The sequence below is a fragment of the Rhinopithecus roxellana genome, chromosome 21, assembly GCF_007565055.1.
Source record: "Rhinopithecus roxellana isolate Shanxi Qingling chromosome 21, ASM756505v1, whole genome shotgun sequence".
NCBI classification, from domain to species: Eukaryota; Metazoa; Chordata; class Mammalia; order Primates; family Cercopithecidae; genus Rhinopithecus; species Rhinopithecus roxellana.
The window spans coordinates 808,288-828,687 of NC_044569.1; the positions used below are offsets into that span (position 1 = coordinate 808,288).

The 20,400-nt window shown below is 40.9% G+C and overlaps 1 protein-coding gene across 1 annotated transcript in view; it reads left to right on the top strand.

Moving 5' to 3' along the window:
• GREB1L (GREB1 like retinoic acid receptor coactivator) overlaps positions 1 to 20,400 on the top strand; it is a 162,907-nt gene that overhangs the window by 88,402 nt on the left and 54,105 nt on the right. The window contains exons 15-17 of the mRNA XM_010354886.2: positions 579 to 707; positions 1,665 to 1,799; positions 3,939 to 4,136. Of these exons, the coding sequence (XP_010353188.2) occupies positions 579 to 707; positions 1,665 to 1,799; positions 3,939 to 4,136 (462 nt within the window). The remainder of the gene's footprint in view (positions 1 to 578; positions 708 to 1,664; positions 1,800 to 3,938; positions 4,137 to 20,400) is intronic.

Sequence of the window (20,400 nt, forward strand, 5' to 3'; positions counted from 1 at the left end):
CCCTCACTTTGACAAAACCTGTCTGCCCATTTTTCTGTGCTACATGTATTTCCAGAAAGCTTCATCAGTGTGATACATTAATATTTTTTCATTTTTGTTAAAAGCATGTTTATATTTTTAAGGCAAATATTCACTATAACCATGCAAGCACAATTTTTATTAAGGTTTTTCATACTCTTCCCTAGTCTGTTTTTCCTACATGTTCTCAGCCCCTGGACATCTGCCCAATTGGCCAGCCCTGGGGCAGCTGTGGTGTTACCCACAGCCCCTGGTTGGGGACAGGGACCTTCCTTAGTCATTAAACACAAACATGTGCAGATTTTCAGTTACAAACATAAGGTACATCATTTTTTTTCGTTGATCATCTGTATTATAAACATTTCTGTTTCTGTCTAGAGTCAGAATTGATATTTCAAGTGCTGTGTAATTGTCCACACCTTTTGGTGTGTCATTAATTTTCTCAACCTAAGTCCCTATGGTGACATCCTTTGATTATTTCCAGTTGTTGCCATTGTAAGTAATGTTCCAGCAACGTTTGTTCTGTTGATGAGTTTTCTCTTCTCCCCTCCATCCTGCAGGTCAGCACCAGTCCCGAGCTCTGGCAGAGAGCATGCTCACCACAAGTGAGTTTTTGAAAGAAATTAGTTATGAGCTTATCACAGGAAAGGTCAGTTTCCTGGCATCACATTTCAAAACCACATCATTAGGTGAGTGGTTGTAAGATTTGGCAACACTACCAGCCCCTAGTTGTGTGATTTTCTGAATTTAAATCTTAGCTTGTCGACATGAGTGTGGAGCTCAAGCTTGCCAGCTGATCTTTCATTTGAAATGGTTTATCTTAAGTATTTTGTCACTAACACCACAGGAAGCAGTAAGGGGGTCTAGAGGAAGGCACCTAGATTGTACCGGATTCAAAAGTCTCAGCTCAGTCGCAACTTCGTTGAGTGACCTTGGGCGAGTTTCTCTCTCCCTGGAACTCGGTTTGTTCATTTGTTCCTTCCCTTTCTTCCCTTTCTTTCCTTCCCTCCTCCCTCCCTTCCTCCTTTCCTTACTTCCTTCCTTTTTTTTTTTTTTTTTTTTTTTTTTTTGACAGTGTCTCACTCTATCGCCCAGGCTGGAGTGCAGTAGCATGATCATAGCTCACTGCTTGACACCACCCCTCTTCACAGGCCCAAGCGATCCTCCCACCTCAGCCTCCCAAGCAGCTGGGACTACAGGCATGTGCCGCCATGCCTGGCTAATTTTTTAATTTTTTGTAGAGACTGGGTCTCCCTTTGTTGCCCAGACTGGACTCCAGCTCCTGGCCTCAAGCAATCCTCCTATGCCTTGGCCTTCCAAAGTGCTGGGATTACAGGCATGAGCCACTGCGCCCAGCCTGGAACTCAGTTTTCTAATCCCATTCTGCCTGCTTTTGAGTATTAGGGAGTTCGAGATACAACATGTGAAAGCATGTAAATTATAAGCACTATATCAATGAGAGTAATTCTTGCTATAGAGACACCAGTATACTATGAAGATGGCCAAGTGTAAATGCTGATATGAATTTCTGGCTGACCAACAAATCTACTGAGAACAGCCTAACTGCCCAACTCAGGCAGTTAGTAAAAACAAAACAAACATATCCTTCCTCGTAACCTTCTTATCTCTACTTTATTTTGTAATAGGCGATGACCTAGACAAGCTGCTGGAAAAAATGCAACAAAGAAGAGGAGACAGTGTGGTTACCCCTTTCAATGGAGACCTTAATGAATGTGTGTCACCCCAGGAGGCTGCTGCTATGATTCCCACACAAAACCTGGGTAATGTCATCTCAGACCAAAAGAAGGAAGTCAGTCCTTAGGACAGACGTTATAAAAACTAAGTCATTCTAAGGGTTTTGAGGATTCTTCAAGTCACAGACCACAACAGCCTTTTCCTGATTGTCTACATGATAAACCTGGTTCAAATTAAAAATGCTTTCCCATGTGGCCTGGATCAAAGGCCTTGTTCCTAGTAAAAGTCTTCTGGAATGAAAATCCAAGTCAAAGACTTTATCTTAAGCACTCTCTCTTTTTTCTCTGAAAGATTCCAGGACATTGGCTCATTTTCCTCCACCAGCTGTGCCCAGAGGACTTCAAGAAACTGTTTGAAAGAGTCAGACTGCAGGCAGTGCAGGGCCCCTAGCTCCTGCTCCTTCACTTCCTCTCTGACTTGTAAAACACACATTATCTCAGGGATAGTGAGGCTTTCTTGGCAGATAGAGCAGCGCTACCAACATGTCATCTGCCCTACAATAAGCTGCAGGGGCTCAGAGGGGGAGTGTCAGGGATGAGGAGTCTGATTGTTAGACTGGATTCGTTTGGGTTCAGATTCCTTCCCCAGTTCACTGATTGACAGGGATGACATTGGACAGAACAGAAAAAAGAAGAGGAGAAAGGATAGATGGGAGACAGACCCTTATAAGCTGCTGCTGACAGCCACTTGGCCCCCACTTGATAGGAATGTATTATTTATATATTAGGAGTGTCTCAGGCAATAAAAGTAGCATGGTTTGGCAGTCAGCTCTGTTGTAAAAACAAATGCAAATACAGGCAATAAAATGTTTTGATTTCTCAATGGTATTTGGTAATAAAGTGATCATCCAGATGATCTAAAATGTGTTTATGTTAACTGTTTTGAATTATTAACACATTTAGAATTTAAACATTCTCAGAGGACTTACAGATTCCCAAGTACATTCTTGGTTCCCTGTTTAAAAAATCTTGTTTAAAGATGTTTTTGAAATGACAGCCTAACTGTATTAAAAGACATATTTTGATTAGTAGTCTGTGGTACAAAGACTATTTAGGCTTCTATTTAAAGTTGCATGTTTGGGCTTTTCCAATGGGTTCTCTCAACCACTAGGGAGACCGTCCGTATAAATCTCCACTTGCTGTCAGTGTCCACGGTAACTGGGCTATGTTGACGGACTGTCTTTGCCTCAGCTGCATTTGGTTTTAGAAAACATTAATTAGCACAGGTTAATTAGGCCCTGTTGCAGTTTAACTGACACATGTGTTCCTGATAATCACCAGCGCTTTAAAGAAGCATTGGATGTTGCCTGCTCGCGCGTTTAGCTGACTAAACTTGTTTCATTGTGTGTGTGGATGTGCATGCATGTATAAGAAAGATTGATTGCTTGATTATACTTGCAATAAAAAGCTACTGACCTGCTTAGAGTATCTGGGAAATGTTTTTGTAATACGTCACCTGCTGAGTGGCCAGCTGGCTATGTCATGAGTCAGGTGTCTTCAGATAGTCCAGGCATCAGCACTGGAGCTGGCCACAACCACCTAGACCTGCCAGGTCACAGCACTGGCAAAGTGGAGTTGAGTGGGAAGAAAGGTGAAGGTCATGTCTCCATGACCCGCGTTATGTAGTCACTGGGAAGGGTATTTCCAACCATGTTGCAACTGACTTGCTGAAGAGGAAATGTTTACTGTAATGCCATCCAGAAAAGCTCAGGGGGACTCGGTATTATGATCATTATGGCATCTCCTCTTTCCTTGAACTGGGTCGGGTCTGGGACACTGGCCTGTGCTGATATTTCTAAAGAAAACCGGAAATGTTCCCCTTTTCAGAGATGAGTCCTGGCTCCAGCTGTGAGAGTGTAGTCTGTCTCCTCCACTTCTGGGTTGGGATAGGGGTATTGAATTAGGCATTTGTGAGATAATCAATCAATTTTAAAATAATACATTTGCAAAACTGCCACGTCCACTCCTGAGCACATCCTCTCATCCACGTTTCAGGAAAAATAGGCAAATCTATTAAAACTCATAGAGAGTGCAAATAGCAGGTGAGAATTCTTAGTGAGAGTGTATTACATTACTGTCTGTGTGGTATGTGTCCTCATAGAGATTCACAGTGGCCATTATGGAAGTAAATTAACCTTGTTCTTATGACTTCTTTTTAAATTTTAGATTTAGATAATGAAACCTTCCAAATTTATCAACCGCAGCTAACAGTTGCCAGAAAACTCTTATCCCAGGTGTGCGCTATAGCGGACAGTGGCAGCCAGAGCCTGGACCTCGGTCACTTCAGCAAAGTAGACTTCATCATCATTGTCCCCAGATCGGAGGTGTTGGTTCAGCAAACTCTTCAACGGATTCGACAATCAGGTAAGAGTGAACTTTCAAAGAGGAGCCCACCTAGATCCAGCTTCAGATCCCGCTGCCTCTTTTGCTTAATCCAAACTTTTATAGGATGCTTAAAGCCTTCTTCAGTAATAAAAATCATAAAAGCACTTTGTTATTTTGGGTTTATCTGAAGTTTTCCCTCAAAGTACTCTGTCCTTTTTCCCTCAAGGTCAAGGGTAAATTGCTATGCATGTTTGCCAGATATCGTTAAGTTCATGATGTAATCTGTAGGACTAGAATCTGGTCATTTATTGATGAAGAGAGATTTTCTCAAGGCAAGGATGGCCCTGCATGAGTTGATGGTGTCTGTGCCACCTGAACTCCTCCCACATGCAGGCCTCATTTGCATAGGTGGATTCTTGGCCATTTAGCACGTCACCAGCACATCTGCAACCTGGAAACCGGAACACCATCCCCTATGTCATCTATGACATTCTTTAAGAAAAAAAGGTTAGCGTTACTCCTAATAACTTTAAAGAAAAAAATGTTTTTCCCAGAAAAGATAGAGTAAAAATTTTACAAGTCTTAAAAAAAAAAATGTTACAAGTCTGTGGTAAATAATAACCCTTTTCAAAAATAAAATTTGATTAGAATTACAAGAAGTTATAAGGAATTTAGAAACTTGGGACAGCTGTAAAATGCTTGCCTTTGTAAACTAGGTTTGAAAAGGAAATCATAAATGTTAAGTTGCTTCTGATTACCTTAGCTGAGGAACACACACACACACACACACACACACACCTCACAAGCAGATTTTAGATCTGGAAGATGACTGTTTTTGCCAGAGTAAAGAATTTTACTTTCGGCCGGGGGCGGTGGCTCACGGCTGTTATCCCAGCACTTTGGGAGGCTGAGTTGGGTGGATCATTTGAGGTCAGGAGTTCAAGACCAGCCTGGCCAACACATGGTGAAACCCCATCTCTACTAAAACTACAAAAATTAGCCAGGTGGTAGTGGCACATGCCTGTTATCCCAGCTACTTGGGAGGCTGAGGCAGGAGACTCACTTGAACCCGGGAGGCAGAGGTTGTGGTGAACCGAGAGACACTGCAATCCAGTCTGGGTGACAGAGTGAGACCCTGTCCCCCACCAAAAAAAAAAAAATAATTTTACTTTCAATATATTTAAAAACAGATAGGAAGCAGAAAAATCCAGAAGTGCTTAAAATGTGGTTTATATGTTCATACCTGTCATACTGTGCCTCTCAAATTTTATCCTACATACAGATCACCCAGGGATGCTGCTAAAATGCAGATTCCATGTCAGTGGGTTTGGGTTGTGCTCCAGATTCTGCATTTCTTTTTTTTTTTTCCTTTTTTTTTTTTTTCTTTTGAGACATAGTCTCACTCTGTTGCCTAGGCAGGAGTGCAGTGGTGCGATCCTGGCTCACTGCAACCTCCACCTCCTGGGTTCAAGCAATTCTCCTGCCTCAGCCTCTTCTAAGTAGCTGGGATTACAGGTGTGTGCCACTGCTCCCAATTTTTGTATTTTTAGTAGAGACAGGGTTTCACTATATTGGCCAGGCTGGTCTCGAACTCCTGACCTCAAGTGATACACCAGCCTCAGCCTCCCATAGTGCTGGGATTACAGGCGGGAGCCACCACACCCAGTCTGGATTCTGCATTTCTAACAAGCTTCTAGGGATGCCAATGTCAGAAGGCCACACTTTGAGTAGCATGGCTCGATAAGAAATCTTGCTTGATTGTACTTTTAAAAATAACTAAAAGAGTATTGTAATTGGATTGTTTGTAACACAAAGGATAAATGCTTCAGGGAATGGATACCCCATTTACCCTGATGTGATTATTACATATTCCATGCGTGTATCAAATTTTCTCATGTACTCCATGAATATATACTCCTACTGTGTACCCACAAAATTTAAAATTAAAAGTTTTGAAAAAAGGCCTCATGTTCTAGAGGCCAAATGAGCTGACTGACAGTACATTTTTCCCTGTTTCTATCTCTTTAACCCCTCTTGGTGGCTGTGACTGACATGTGAAGTTTTGTCCACGTCTTCTGGAGGCCCAAGTGCCTGGTTGACAGTGCAGTCTTCTTTTTGGACTGTCAGTTTTGGAATGACAAGTTACAAAATGACTTGTTGGAAATATCGACCTGTAAATGATGAGCTGGAAAAGGTCAAATGCCTTCTCTCACAGCTCTTCCAAAAACCACAGTGAGTTCTCTCTCTCAGCTACTGGCTTGTTTCTGCATTTATTTTTCCTGCCCCTTCTCCAGTATGGGGAGTGGATGGATGGGTGTCGGTCACACCAAGCAGTAGCCAGATTTTTTGTTATTTTTTTTTCTTTTGTAACATGGAGGAAGGGCCTTGTCTTTTAGGTATTTTACTTGTACCAGTTGGCATCTGTGGCCTCCCTGAGTTTGTGATCTGATATCCCAAATTGTGTTTGAGCAAACACATCATGGCACCTGTTTGAAGTGACGAAATCATCTGCAGAGCCTTTTCCTGAGATAACCTCTCAGTGACCTGCACTTTCACCTTTCCTAATAAATGCAAGCTCCTAAATAAAGCCTTGCATTTTTGACAGATGAAGAAATTGTACAGATTCTTTGCTTTCTCTTCTCAGTGCCCTCAGATTTTTCTTTTTTTTTTTTCTTTTTTTTTGAGACGGAGTCTTGCTCTGTCGCCCAGGCTGGAGTGCAGTGGCCGGATCTCAGCTCACTGCAAGCTCCGCCTCCCGGGTTTAGGCCATTCTCCTGCCTCAGCCTCCTGAGTAGCTGGGACTACAGGCGCCCGCCACCTCGCCCGGCTAGTTTTTTGTATTTTTTAGTAGAGACGGGGTTTCACCGTGTTAGCCAGGATGGTCTCGATCTCCTGACCTCTTGATCCGCCCGTCTCGGCCTCCCAAAGTGCTGGGATTACAGGCTTGAGCCACCGCGCCCGGCCAGATTTTTCTAAAGTGAGTATTTTAAGATTGTCACCTCTCAAAAAGGTACCAGAATTTGACCAATTATATAAGCTTAGAATCCAGAAAAAAAATCAACGTAATAGACAGGTTTGGCACACTCAAAGCAAAGCATATTTTTAGAATTATTCACATCTGGCTTTGGCATGCATACTGAAATTTTTGCTGCAAAAACTATCACTTCTGTATATTTAAACATAACTTTATTGTGTTACAAAAGCATGATTATGGTATACCTTATTTTTAAAAATTAAAGTAGAAACATTTAAACGTTTATAATCCTACCATTCAAGGGTAACCACTGTTAAAATGTTGGCATTAACAAATAATACCTAGTGTTCCACCTCTCTTCCCTGCCTCTGTTTTTTTTCACTTGGCATTACAGTGTGTACCTTTTTCCGTGTCATGAACATCTTTTGTGAGCATCATTCTTAATGAATGTGTAGTCACATCATAATTACAAAAGTATTTGTTTTGATATTTAAATACCTTCATATTCTTGGAACACATACAAATTGATAGAAGAGAAAGGACTAGAAGCATGTTAAAATGTATGGAGGAGAAATTGTTCTGGGTAGAATAAGTAGCGGGAGATTATCCATTAAAATAACTCTTTAGGGCCGGGCGCAGTGGCTCAAGCCTGTAATCCCAGCACTTTGGGAGGCCGAGACGGGCGGATCACGAGGTCAGGAGATCGAGACCATCCTGGCTAATACGGTGAAACCCCGTCTCTACTAAAAAAAAAAAACTAGCCGGGCGAGGTGGCGGGCGCCTGTAGTCCCAGCTACTTGGGAGGCTGAGGCAGGAGAATGGCATAAACCCGGGAGGCGGAGCTTGCAGTGAGCTGAGATCTGGCCACTGCACTCCAGCCTGGGCGACAGAGCGAGATTCCGTCTCAAAAAAAATAAATAAATAAAATAACTTTAAAATCATAGCTATTAAAACAAAGTTTTTGAGAAATCATCTGACTTAGTTTCCTCATATGTCATCATGTGAATTGAGAAGAGCCTAGTTTGCTTAAGGCCACAGAAGGTAGTACCTTAAGAACAAGGACAGTTTGTTTTTGTTTTTTGTTTTTGTTTTGAGACCGAGTTTCGCTCTCGTTGCCCAGGCTGGAGTGCAATGGCGCGATCTTGGCTCACCGCAACCTCCACCTCCTGGGTTCAAGCGATTCTCCTGCCTCAGCCTCCCAAATAGCTGGGATTACAGGCATGCGCCACCATGCCCGGCTAATTTTTTTGTATTTTTAGTAGAGATGGGGTTTCTCCATGTTGGTCAGGCTGGTCTCTAACTTCCAACCTCAGGTGATCCGCCCACCTCGGCCTCCCAAAGTGCTGGGATTACAGGTGTGAGCCACCACGCCTGGCCCAAGGACAGTTTTTTTATTGTTGCGTGCCTAGTGCCTCATTTCATGCCTCTCTTGGGCCTGGCACCAGCAGGTGCTCAACTGATGTTTGAATGGAGGGCTAGAAGGAGAAAAAGATGGGCAGAAGGAGAAACAGTGTCCAAGGTCTCTGTGTCCTGGTTGCATTTGCCTCCTTTACTAAAGAAAGCATTCCAGCAGAGCCTACCAGGAAAAGCACTCAGGCAGGGAAGAGCTGCCAGAGTATGCAGAAAGGGCACATCCTTGGCAGTGCCTGCATGGCTGGAAGTAAAAGGATGAAAATAGAAACCATCACGTTGTTGCAGACCCAGCACTAAAGTGAAGCATTTGAAACCTCAGCTCACATTCTGATGAAGAAATGAAGGAAAGAGGGGAGGGAGGAGGAAAAAGGAAAACAAAACAAAATATCATAGAAAGAATTTGAAGGTTAAAAAAAATGAATGAAGTGGGTTTAACATCTTTTAAGTTTGCCTAATGTTGGCTTGTAACTGCTGGAGTGATCTGTGGGGAAGCAGCATTTTTATACTATAGGAAATCCTTTTGTTTTAGTGTCATTTTTTTATAACTCTGAAGTTGTAGCATGATTCTTCTAATTCAGAGGACCCCATATTCTGTGAATGAGAATACTTAGCGTACTGGTGCCATCCAAATGCAAGCCCATTTCAGTTCAAGGTGAGAGGGAGAAGTACAGGAAGTGACTGCCCGTTTTTTACCTCCCTGCTTATAAAATGGTGTTGGCGAGAGCCCCAGCGAATGGGAACGGGTCTGGAGGTATCCAGGCAAGGAAGTGTTATCCTGTTAGGGGAATGACACAAATCTGACACTTTAACACATGCATGATTATCAAAAAGCTAGAGAGACGTATTTGTTTGCTGATATATAGATTACTCTATTCAAATGGACATAAGGCAGTTTTAAGGAAGCAGTAGACATTGCAGGGAAAGTGAAGAGAGAGAGGAAGGCATTCCCACTTTCTTTCTTTTTTTTTTTTTTTTGAGATGGAGTTTCGCTCTTGTTGCCCGGGGCAGTGGCACAATCTCGGCTCACTGCAACCTCTGCCTTTTGGGTTCAAGTGATTCTCCTGCCTCAGCCTTCCAAGTAACTAGGATTACAGGCGCCCGCCACCACACCCAGCTAATTTTTGTACTTTTAGTAGAGGCAGGGTTTCACTGTGTTGGCCAGTCTGGTCTTGAACTCCTGACCTCAAGGGGATCCACCCACCTTGGCCTCCCAAAGTGCTGGGATTACAGGAGTGAGCCATTGTGTGTGGCCGGCATTCTTAGTTTCTAAAAACAGATTTTATTGTGGCAGAGCTTTCTTCTGTAAGATATCAATTAAAATAAGAAAATACATTTTCTTATTTTTTTAAATAACAAAAAAAATTTTAATAAAAAAAAAGACACATTTTTTTGGTCTCACCAACCTTATACTCCCTTGTTGGTCACTTAAAATTTCAACAGAAAAAAAAGATAGTATTTTTTGTTCAGTGACTAAGACACAGGGAACAGGTGCCCGGGAAGAATGTACTGGGAAACTACTCTGTCCTGAGGTAGAGAAAACACAAGACATTGCTCTTTGCAAGCATAACCCAGCACATGCATTGCTATCCGAGGGATGGCCCAGCCAGTACCCAACTCTCACTACCTTCCGTTCTCACCCTCAGGCACATTTGCCCCCTGCTTCACCATAGTCACAGCCACTGCCCCCTCGTCATACCCTGGGCCCTGCCTAATCCTGGAATCACCCATTCAGTTGGTCCCAATTTCTGGCCACACTCTCCTTTGCGGCATATTCAACATCTTCTCACTGTGTGGGAAAGAATCGACCTTTCCAGTTGATGCCATGCTAAATTCTTGTTTGTTTTTTTTGTTGTTGTTTGTTTTTTATTTTGAGACTGAGTTTTGCTTTTGTGGCCTAGGCTGGAGTACAATGGCGCAATCTTGGCTTACTGCAAACTCCACCTCCCAGGTTCAAGCGATTCTCCTGCCTCAGCCTCCTGAGTAGCTGGGATTACAGGCATGTGCTACCACTCCCAGCTAATTTTTTTTTTTCGAGACAGAGTTACGCTTTTGTTGCCCAGGCTCGAGTGCAATGGCACAGTCTTGGCTCACTGCAACCTCTGCCTCCTGGGTTCAAACGATTCTTCTGCCTCAGCCTCCCGAGTAGCTGGGATTACAGGCATGCACCACCAAGCCTGGCTAATTTTTTTGTATGTTTAGTATAGACGTGGTTTCACCATGTTGGTCAGGCTGGTCTCAAACTCCAAAGTGCTGGGATTACAGGTGTGAGCCACCACTCCCGGCCTAATTTTTGTATTTTTAGTGGAAATGGGGTTTCACCATGTTGGCCAGGCTGGTCTCGAACTCCTGACCTCAGATGATCCACCCACCTCGGCCTCCCAAAGTGCTGGGATTATAGGCGTGAGCCACCACGCACAGCCCTTTTTTGGTTCCTTAGTTGGTTCTCTCTCTCGTTCTCCACAGTGGCTATCATGGACTCCATTTCACTCCTCAAACCCCAGACTTCATCCCTGCTCCTTCTCTCTTAGCAAATGACCATGCTACCCCACCCAAAGAAAAAAAAAAAAACTTCAGGTAAAAACTTGCCTCTAGGCCCGGCACGGTGGCTCATGCCTATAATCCCAGCACTTTGGGAGGCCGAGTCAGGTGGATCCACCTGAGGTCAGGAGTTCGAGACCAGCTGGGCCAACATAGTGAAACCCTGTCTCTACTAAAAATTCAAAAATTAGCTGGGTGTGAGGGGGTGTTTACCTATAATCCCAGCTATTCGGGAGGCTGAGGCATGAGAATCACTTGAACCTGGAAGTTGGAGGTTGCAGTGTACTGAGATCGCACCACTGCACTTCACCAACCTAGGTGACAGAGTGAGCTCTGTCTCAAAAAAAAAAAAAAGAGAGAAAACAACAATAACAACTTCCTGCCTGGGAATCTAGAAACCTAACTGTGTATATACCTGTCTTTTCCCCTTCCCTGCTGATCAGTGGAGGAGCTGCCGTGCTCTGTTTCAGCCTGATCCACACACCTCACCCCAGATAGTTTCCACCTTTGAGGGACCTCACACTATTGCTTTTCTTCTCTCTCATTGCTTCAACTTTTTTCTTTCTGGGATCTCATTCCATCAGTGTCAACCTGTCCCCCTCTCTCAAAGACAAAACAAGACTCTGTTAATCCCACCTGGCTCTCCAGCTCCCTTCCTCCTCCCAAGTGCCAAACCAAGAGGGCTGTCCATCGTCACCTCCATCCCCCAGTCACTCCCCGATGCCTGGCAAACTGGCTTCCACCCTCACAGCACCCTTGCCAGTATCACCAATGACCTTTTTGGTCCTTATCTGAGCTTTTGGCAACACTGGAAACCTCCATTCCTTTTGTTAGATTCCTTCTGGTTCCTCTGGCTGCCAGGGCACGTTCCTTCCCAGCTTTTCTCCCACTGTGTGTGTGTGCGTGGTGCTCATGCACACCCTACAGTTCTCCAGCCTTGGCATTCAACGCACTGTGTGTTGTAGTTGTGTGTTTATTAATGATCTTTCTCTTCAGCCAGAAAGTAAAATGAATATTTTACTATGCATGAATATTTGCTGAACAAATATTCAACATTTTGTTGAATTTTAAGTTCAAATCTATTTTGAAAGGCAAACACAGGAATAATATTTAAGGTTTGCTAGCCCTCTGGCAAAAACAAATTTAGTCATTAAAACCCATGTTCCAGAAATCTGCTTTGGCCAAGAGTAAGAGACATTAGTTAATGTGTTCCCTAAAAGGTTATTAATCTAAAACCTTTAGGTTTAGATTAATAGGGAACACAGTGACTCCCAGCCACCACTGGCTCTGTTCTAGAACTCAATGAGTTACAAAATGTCAGGAAGGAAGAAGAGTTACTGGTGCTCCTACATTCCCACTCATGTCAAAAGTGAGATTTAGTATTTAGACACAACCCTGGATCTCTTAGTACCATCATCAGTGCCACAGGTGCACCCTGCTGATACCCACGTTTTATTGTGGAGTTGGAAAGATGTGACAATTTGCTTATGATTCATTAGAAAATAAACTTGTTTAATTCCATAGAACTGTGATAAATTAAGTTAGTAAGGAAACAGAATGAAAGTGACCTTTCTTAGACTGGCCATTGCTCAGTGCTTCTGACATTTTCAGATTCCTTACCTCTGCTTATTTTTGAAAAACAAAGCATGAAAGCTAAGTCAGAAACTAATGAAAAAGTTTATTTGTTCTTTTTGTTTTGTGGAGTCTTGCTCTGTCACCCAGGCTGGAGTGCAGTGGTACGATCCTGGCTCACTGTGACCTCCGCCTCCCAGGTTCAAGTGATCCTCCTGCCTCAGCCTCCAGAGTAGCTGGGATTACAGGTACACACCACCACACCCAGCTAATTTTTGTATTTTTGGTAGAGACGGGGTTTTGCCACGTTGACCAAGCTGGTCTCGAACCATTGACCTAAGGTGATCCACCCACCTTGGCCTCCCAAAGTGCTGGGATTACAGGTGTGAGCCACAGTGCCTGGCCTAATGAAAAAGTTTATCTATGGGATGGAAGAGATAGGTATGGAATGACTATAATTTTGACTTTTGAGCCTTGAAAATGGTTTATATATTCAAAAATAAAGTAATGGGGAAAGGCAAACTTAAAATTTAATACAAACAAATGAAGGAACCTAACTGCATATCACATTGACAACATTAACCACACAGCAAAAATAATTAATTCAAGTAATTTTTTAACAGTTTCCTTATTGTATGTTGTTTATGTGACATATCCTATGGGGTTGAAAAGATTGAAAAGAAATCTTAAATTTTAATTAGAGTGTTTGTTATTGGGAGTATTACTGATAAATTTAAAACTATTTTGTGTATGTCATAGGAGAGAGCAGACAGGTAAATAGTTTAATTTTTTTTTTATGAGATGGAGTCTCACTCTGTGGCCCAGGCTGGAGTGCAGTGGCGCGATCTCAGCTCACTGCAAGCTCCGCCTCCTGGGTTCACGCCATTCTCCTGCCTCAGCCTCCTGAGTAGCTGGGAATACAGGCGCCGGCCACCATGCCCGGCTAATTTTTTTGTATTTTTAGTAGAGACGGGGTTTCACTGTGTTAGCCAGGATGGTCTGTATCTCCTGACCTCATGATCCGCCCACCTCGGCCTCCCAAAGTGCTGGGATTACAGGCGTAAGCCACCGCGCCTGGCAGTGCTTTCAGTTTAATGTTGAAAACCAGGGTTCTCAAATGAAAGACGGGAACTTCAAATGTGAAATGGGAAAATAAGAAATATTCATTTTAGGTTTAAATTGGCGATAAAAGGGTGAAGTCATAATTTGAAAAAAGAAAAATACTTCTGTCCACTGAAAGACAGGGTCTCACTCTGTTGCCCAGGTTGAAGTGCAGTGGCATGATCATGCCTCATTCCAGCCTCAAACTCCCAGGCTCAGATGATCCTCCCACCTCAGCCTCCCAAGTATTTGGGACTACAGGCACGTGTCACCACACCTGGCTAACTGCTTTTTAGAGATGAGATCTCACCACGTTGCTCAGGCTGGTCTCAGACTCCTATCTGTGAGCACATGGAGCATTTAGGTTTGGGCTTCTTAACACCATTCCCCACTGTCCCAGCTCTGAGGTGGAAACATTTCTGGAACATTTTGTTGTGCCAGAAAGTGAGAAAGTGCGAAGATTGATTGGAGCATGCCAAAAGGACATAGCAGCCTGCTTGAGGGGATTTATGGCTAAATTTGGAAATTTTGAGCATCCCAAGGAATGATAGCAATGGATTGCAACCTATTGAAAAATTTTTTAAAACCCATGAGTCCAGAGCAATACTAAAAAATAAAAGGAGCAGGAGAAGTGAGACGTTAGGGGAATGCCTTCTCTACAGAAGAGTGCCAGTTAATAAATGCAGGAAACATGATGGAATTAGAAAATCCCCACTTTGTAGTACCAATATGTAATTATTGATTCTGACAAAGATGGATACTAAAGCCATTGAATAAAATGTCATTAGGGGGCTGGACACAGTGGCTCATGCCTGTAATCCCAGCACTTTGGGAGGCCGAAGGGGGCGGATCACGAGGTCAAGAGATCGAGACTATCCTGGTCAATATGGTGAAACCCCGTCTCTACTAAAAATACAAAAATTAACCGGGCATGGTGGCGCATGCCTGTAGTCCCAGCTACTCGGGAGGCTGAGGCAGGAGAATCACTTGAACCCAGGAGGCGGAGGTTGCAGTGAGCCCAGATCACGCCACTGCACTCCAGCCTGGGGACAGAGAGTGACTCCATCTCAAAAAAAAAAAAAAAAGTAATTAGGGAACAAATATTCACAAAGTCTCAAAGTATCATCCTATGGATTAAAAGCTAACAAAGAGGGAAAGGTGTCTCTCTACAATGGGGAGATCTGGCAGTAGACACTGCCATAACTAAGTAATCAAAATTTGGCATTTCCAGTTATGGGACAAACTGACATTATGTGCAAAAAAGCACACAATGTCACCTATGAGGTATAATTGCCAAAACTGTTTAGCCTGAGTCTGGTCACAGGGAAGCTTCCAGACAGATCCAGATGGTGTGGCATCTTACAAAACAATTAGCTTGAGTTTTAAAAAATAACGTCTTGAAAGATTAAAAAGAAAAATAGATCAAAGAAAAGTCAGGGAGGCTGTTTGGTTGTTTTAAATATGGAGAATAAAGAGACATGACAACCAAGTATAATACTTGTTTATTTTTTAATGGACAAAGATTGTATATATATTTTTATATGGAACATGATGTGTTAAGTAAACATTATGGAATGGCGAAATCAAACTAATGAACATATCCATTACCTCACATACTTAATATTTGTGGTGAAGAACATTTAAAATCTACTCTCTTAGCAATTTTCAAGTATAAAATATTAGTAATATAATTACCATGTTGTATAATCAATTCTCTGAACTTTTCCTCCTGTCTAACTGAAATTTTGTGTCCTTTAACAAACCTACTCTCCCCAGCCCCAAAACCCATGCTTAATTCTTAATTGGATACTTGATTAAAATATAAAAAATTAAAACACAGCTCTGGGACAATTACTGAAACTCGAATATGGGATATGGGCTGGGTATTAAAGAATATTATACTGATGTTGGTTCAGTTTCATAAATGTAATAATGATATTGTAGTTATATAGGAGAATAAGGATTTAGGGGTAAAGTATTATGATATACGTTACTTATTTCCAAATTATTTTGCAAAAACAAAACAATAAAAAGTAACAAAGAAAAAGCAAATGTAGCAAAATATTAACAACTGATTCATCTAACTAAAGAGGATACAGGTATTTATGGCACTAGTCTTTCCATTTCTGTAGTAGAAAATAGAATGTGAAGTTAAAATAGTTGCTATTCATTGTTGATGTATCTGTCAGATGGCATTCCAGAGAGTTATTGTCCTCAAATAGTTTCTAAAACATGGATAGGTAATTTACATTCCCCCTTTTTAAGAAGTTTTAATTATTGAATAGATCACATTTATAAAGGATATTTTAAAAATCACAATGGAATGAGCACTCATTCCACCAAAATAAGGAACACGGAAGACTGTTCCTCCCTGGTGGATCTCCCTGATGCTAATGTCCCTCTCTTTTCAAAGGTAACCATTACGCTGAATTTTGTGTTTATCATTCCCTCGCTTTTATTTATAGTTTTACCATAATGCCTTAACTTTTAAACAATATGTGCTTAATTTCATATACTTTAAACCTAAGTGGAACTACATTCTATGTATTCTTCTGTGATTTATTTTTTATGCTTAATGTTATGTCCCTGAAGTTGTTCCTGCTGTTGTTTGTAGCTGTAATTCATTCACTTCACAGATTTTTAGTATTCTTCTATATAAATACATCACATATCTTTTAAAAAGCACAATTCTACTACTGATGTACACTTGTAATGTTTCTGGTTTTTTGATTCCTTCAGACAGTGCTGGTACACATATAAGAGCTTCTCTGGGAATAGAATTGTTGAAGCACAGGTTCTGAACATTTTAAATTTTACCAAAGAATGCTAAATTTTTCCCAAATTGATTATATTTACACTCCCACCTGCAATGTATGTGCTTCAGTAAATATTTGGTATGCTCATGCCTCCTTAAATTTTTTTTTATTTTAAAATAATTTTAGACATACAAAAAGTTGCAAAAGTAGTATAAGGGATCTGAAAATGAAATTAAGAAAATTTTAATTACAAGAATATCAAAAAGAATAAAATACATAGGAATGAATTTGACAAAAGAAGTGCAAAGCTTATCCTCTGAAATAATGAAGCATTGCTGAATGAAATTAAGGAAGACCTAAATAAATGAAAAGATTTATATTTATAAAATTGAAGATATATTAATATTTTTAAGATGACCATATTCCCCCAAATTGGTCTACAGATTCAGTGCATCCCCTACCAAAATCCCAGCTGGCTTCTTTGCAGAAACTTACAAGCTGATTCTAAAATTCATGTGGAAATTTGAGGGACCCAGAATACCCAAAACATTATTGAAGAAGAATAAAGTTGGAGGACTCTCACTTCCCCATTTTAACTCTAGTAAACTGTATAAGCTACTGTACTCAAGACAGTGTGGCGATGACAAAATGATAAACATGTAGATAAACAAGATGGTGTTGAGATTCCAGAAATAAACCTCAATTCAATTTTGACAAGGGTGCCAAGACAGTTTAACAGAGAAAGAATAGTCTTCAATGAATGATGCTGGGACAACTGAATATCCACATGCAAAAGAATGAAGTTTGACCTCTACCTCACATACAAAAAATAACTCAAAATGGATCAAAGACCTAAATGTAGCAGCTACAATTACAAAATTCTTAGAAGAAAATGGGTATAAATGTTTGTGACCTTGGAATACTAATAATTATTTCTTACATATGACACCAAAAGCCTAAACTTTTATACATAAACTGGACAACCCTCAAAATTCAAAATATTTGTACTTCAAAGGACATCATGAAGAAAGTGAAAAGACAAGCCACAGAATGGGGGAAACTATTTGGAAATCATTTATCTCGTACGGCACTATATCTACAATATTCAAAGACCTGTTACAACTCACAGGAAGGGGAACATCACACACTGGGTCCTGTTGTGGGGAGGGGGGCGGGGGGAGGGATAGCATCAGGAGATACACCTAATGTAAATTACGAGTTAATGGGTGCAGCACATCAATATGGCTCATGTATACATATGTAACAAACCTGCACGCTGTGCACACGTACCCTAGAACTTAAAGTATAATTTAAAAAAAAAACTCAATAATAAAGACAAATTGTTTAATTAACATATGGATGAAGGATCTGAATAAGCATCTATCCAAAGGAGATACATGAACGGCCAATGAACACATGAAAAGATGTATTAGTCATTGGAGAAATGCGAATCAAAACCACAATGAGAGACTACTACACACCCCACTAGGATGACCCATAAAAGAGAGGTAGTAACAATTGTCGAATATGTGGAGAAATTGGAAACTCATACACTGCTGTTAGGAATTTAAAATGGCACAGCAACTTTAGAAAACAGTCTAGTGGTTGCTCAGATGATTAAATATAGAGTTACTCTATGATCCAGCAATTCCACTCCAAGATATTAAATGAGCCAGGCGCAGTGGTTGACATCTGTAATCCCAGCACTTTGGGAGAACAAGGTGGGTGGATCACAAGGTCAGGAGATCGAGACCATCCTGGCTAACATGGTGAAACCCCATTTCTACTAAAAATACAAAAACATTAGCCAGGCATGGTGGCGGGTGCCTGTAGTCCCAACTACTTGGGAGGCTGAGGCAGGAGAATGGCATGAACCCAAGAGGTGGAGCTTGCAGTGAGCCGAGACTGCACCACTGCACTCCAGCCTGGGCGACAGAGCAAGGTGACAGAACGAGACACTGTCTCAAAAAAAAAAAAAAAAAAAAATCTGAAATGAGAGAGAAGTGAAAATATACGTGCATGCAAAAACCTGTATACAAATGTTGATTGCAACATTATTCATAATAGCCCAAAAGCAGAAAAACCCAGATATCCACCAAGTGATGAATGGATAAATAAAATGTGGTATATCTGTACAGTGGAATATAAACAATAAAGAGAAAGAAAGTATTGATGCATACTACAACATGGATGAAACTTGAAAACATTATTCCAAATGAAAGAAACCAATCACACAAGATTGCATCTTGTACAATTCCACTTACATGAAATGTCTAGAATAAGCCCGTCTATAGAGACACAAAGTAGACTGTGATTGCCTGGGGATTGGGGGTGTTGAGGGAATAATTGAGGGGTTAAATATGTGGAGTTTCCTTAGGAGGTGATGAAAATGTTTTAAAATTGTGGTGACTGTTGTCCAGCTCCATGAATATATACTAAAAGCCATTGAATTATGCACTCTAAATGGGTAAATTATATGTGAATACATGCTTATATCAATCACTAAAGCTGTTAAAAAATCATAGAGTTCGCTAAACCCTTCACTCAATTTCTCTCAAAGTTAACAACTTACCTAACTATAATACAACTATCAGAGCAGGAAATCAATGCCAGAATGATGCTGTTAATGGAAGATCTCCCCAGTCTTTCTCTTCATGTTGTTTTCCTATTCCAGGTTCCAATCCAGATTCACACATTGCATTCAGTTATGTCCTTTTCATTTCCTCCGATCTATGACTTTTCTTCAGTCTTTCCTAGCTTTTCCTGACCTTAAGTGAATACTAATCAATTGTTTTGTGTAGGGAATGCTTGAGTTTTCTCACAATTTAATTGAGGTTTTGAGTTTTGGGCAAGAAAACCATAAAAGTGATACTGTGTCCTGATTGCATCATGTCAGGGAGTACATGAGGTTGATGTTTTATTATTGGTGATGTTAACCTTGATCACTTGATTAAGGTATGTCTGCCAAGTTCCTGCATTGTAAAGTTACTGGTGTCTTCTTTGGAATTGATTTAAAATCTTGTGGAAATATTTTGAGAAATGGTAATATCCTGTTTTCATCAAACTTTCAGCCGCTAATTTTTGCATCCATTAGTGGATCTTGCCTGCAATGTATTGTGGTATTTCCAAGATGATGATTTTCTGTCATTTTTTCCCTACATTTACTAGTAAGAGTTCGTTAATTAAATTCTGTAAGGAAAAGCTGTTCCTTCTCATTTATCTATGTATTTATAAATACAGATCATTTTTATTTTATTCTGTGGGTTATTTCCAACACTATACTGATGATCATTATTATTTTGCTCAAATTTTCCAGCATTGGCCATTGGAGGCTCCTTCGGGCAGGCCCTTGTGTTTTGTTTTTTTTTTTAACATACTGTTTTCTTGCTTTCTGAAACCATAAGACATTCTAGGTTTACTTTTATTTTTCTGCCTCAACACTGGGATTAACCTTTTTTCCAAGAAACCTGGTTCCTTGTATTGAAGAATGGTATTTAGAAATCAAAATTTGGGTGTTAAGTGTGCCCATTGCTACTAGGATGTCATTGCGCCTAAGCCCACTCAGCAGACAGAGCTAGGAAACCATGTATATGTATATTAACCCATGAACGCACACATATACCTCTTTATTTCTCTATCTACCGATCTATGTTTAAAAATATGAGTCACTTGTAACTTCTTTCTCTGACAGGAAGAAGCCTAGTTCTCATTATCTACAATATCTTCACGTCTTTGATTTTTTTCTGGTAATTACACAATTACTAACTCCTACCTCTGTGCCCAAACCACTGTCTTATTAACAAAGAAATTCTTGATTTCCAGTGAGACAAACCTCTCCCATGTTTTCTACTTCAGAATTATCTTGACCCTTTTTGGTTCTTTGCTTGGCCGTATACATTTTAAAAAACATTTTTTCAAGTAAAATTAAAAAAAAAAAAACCTGTTGGGC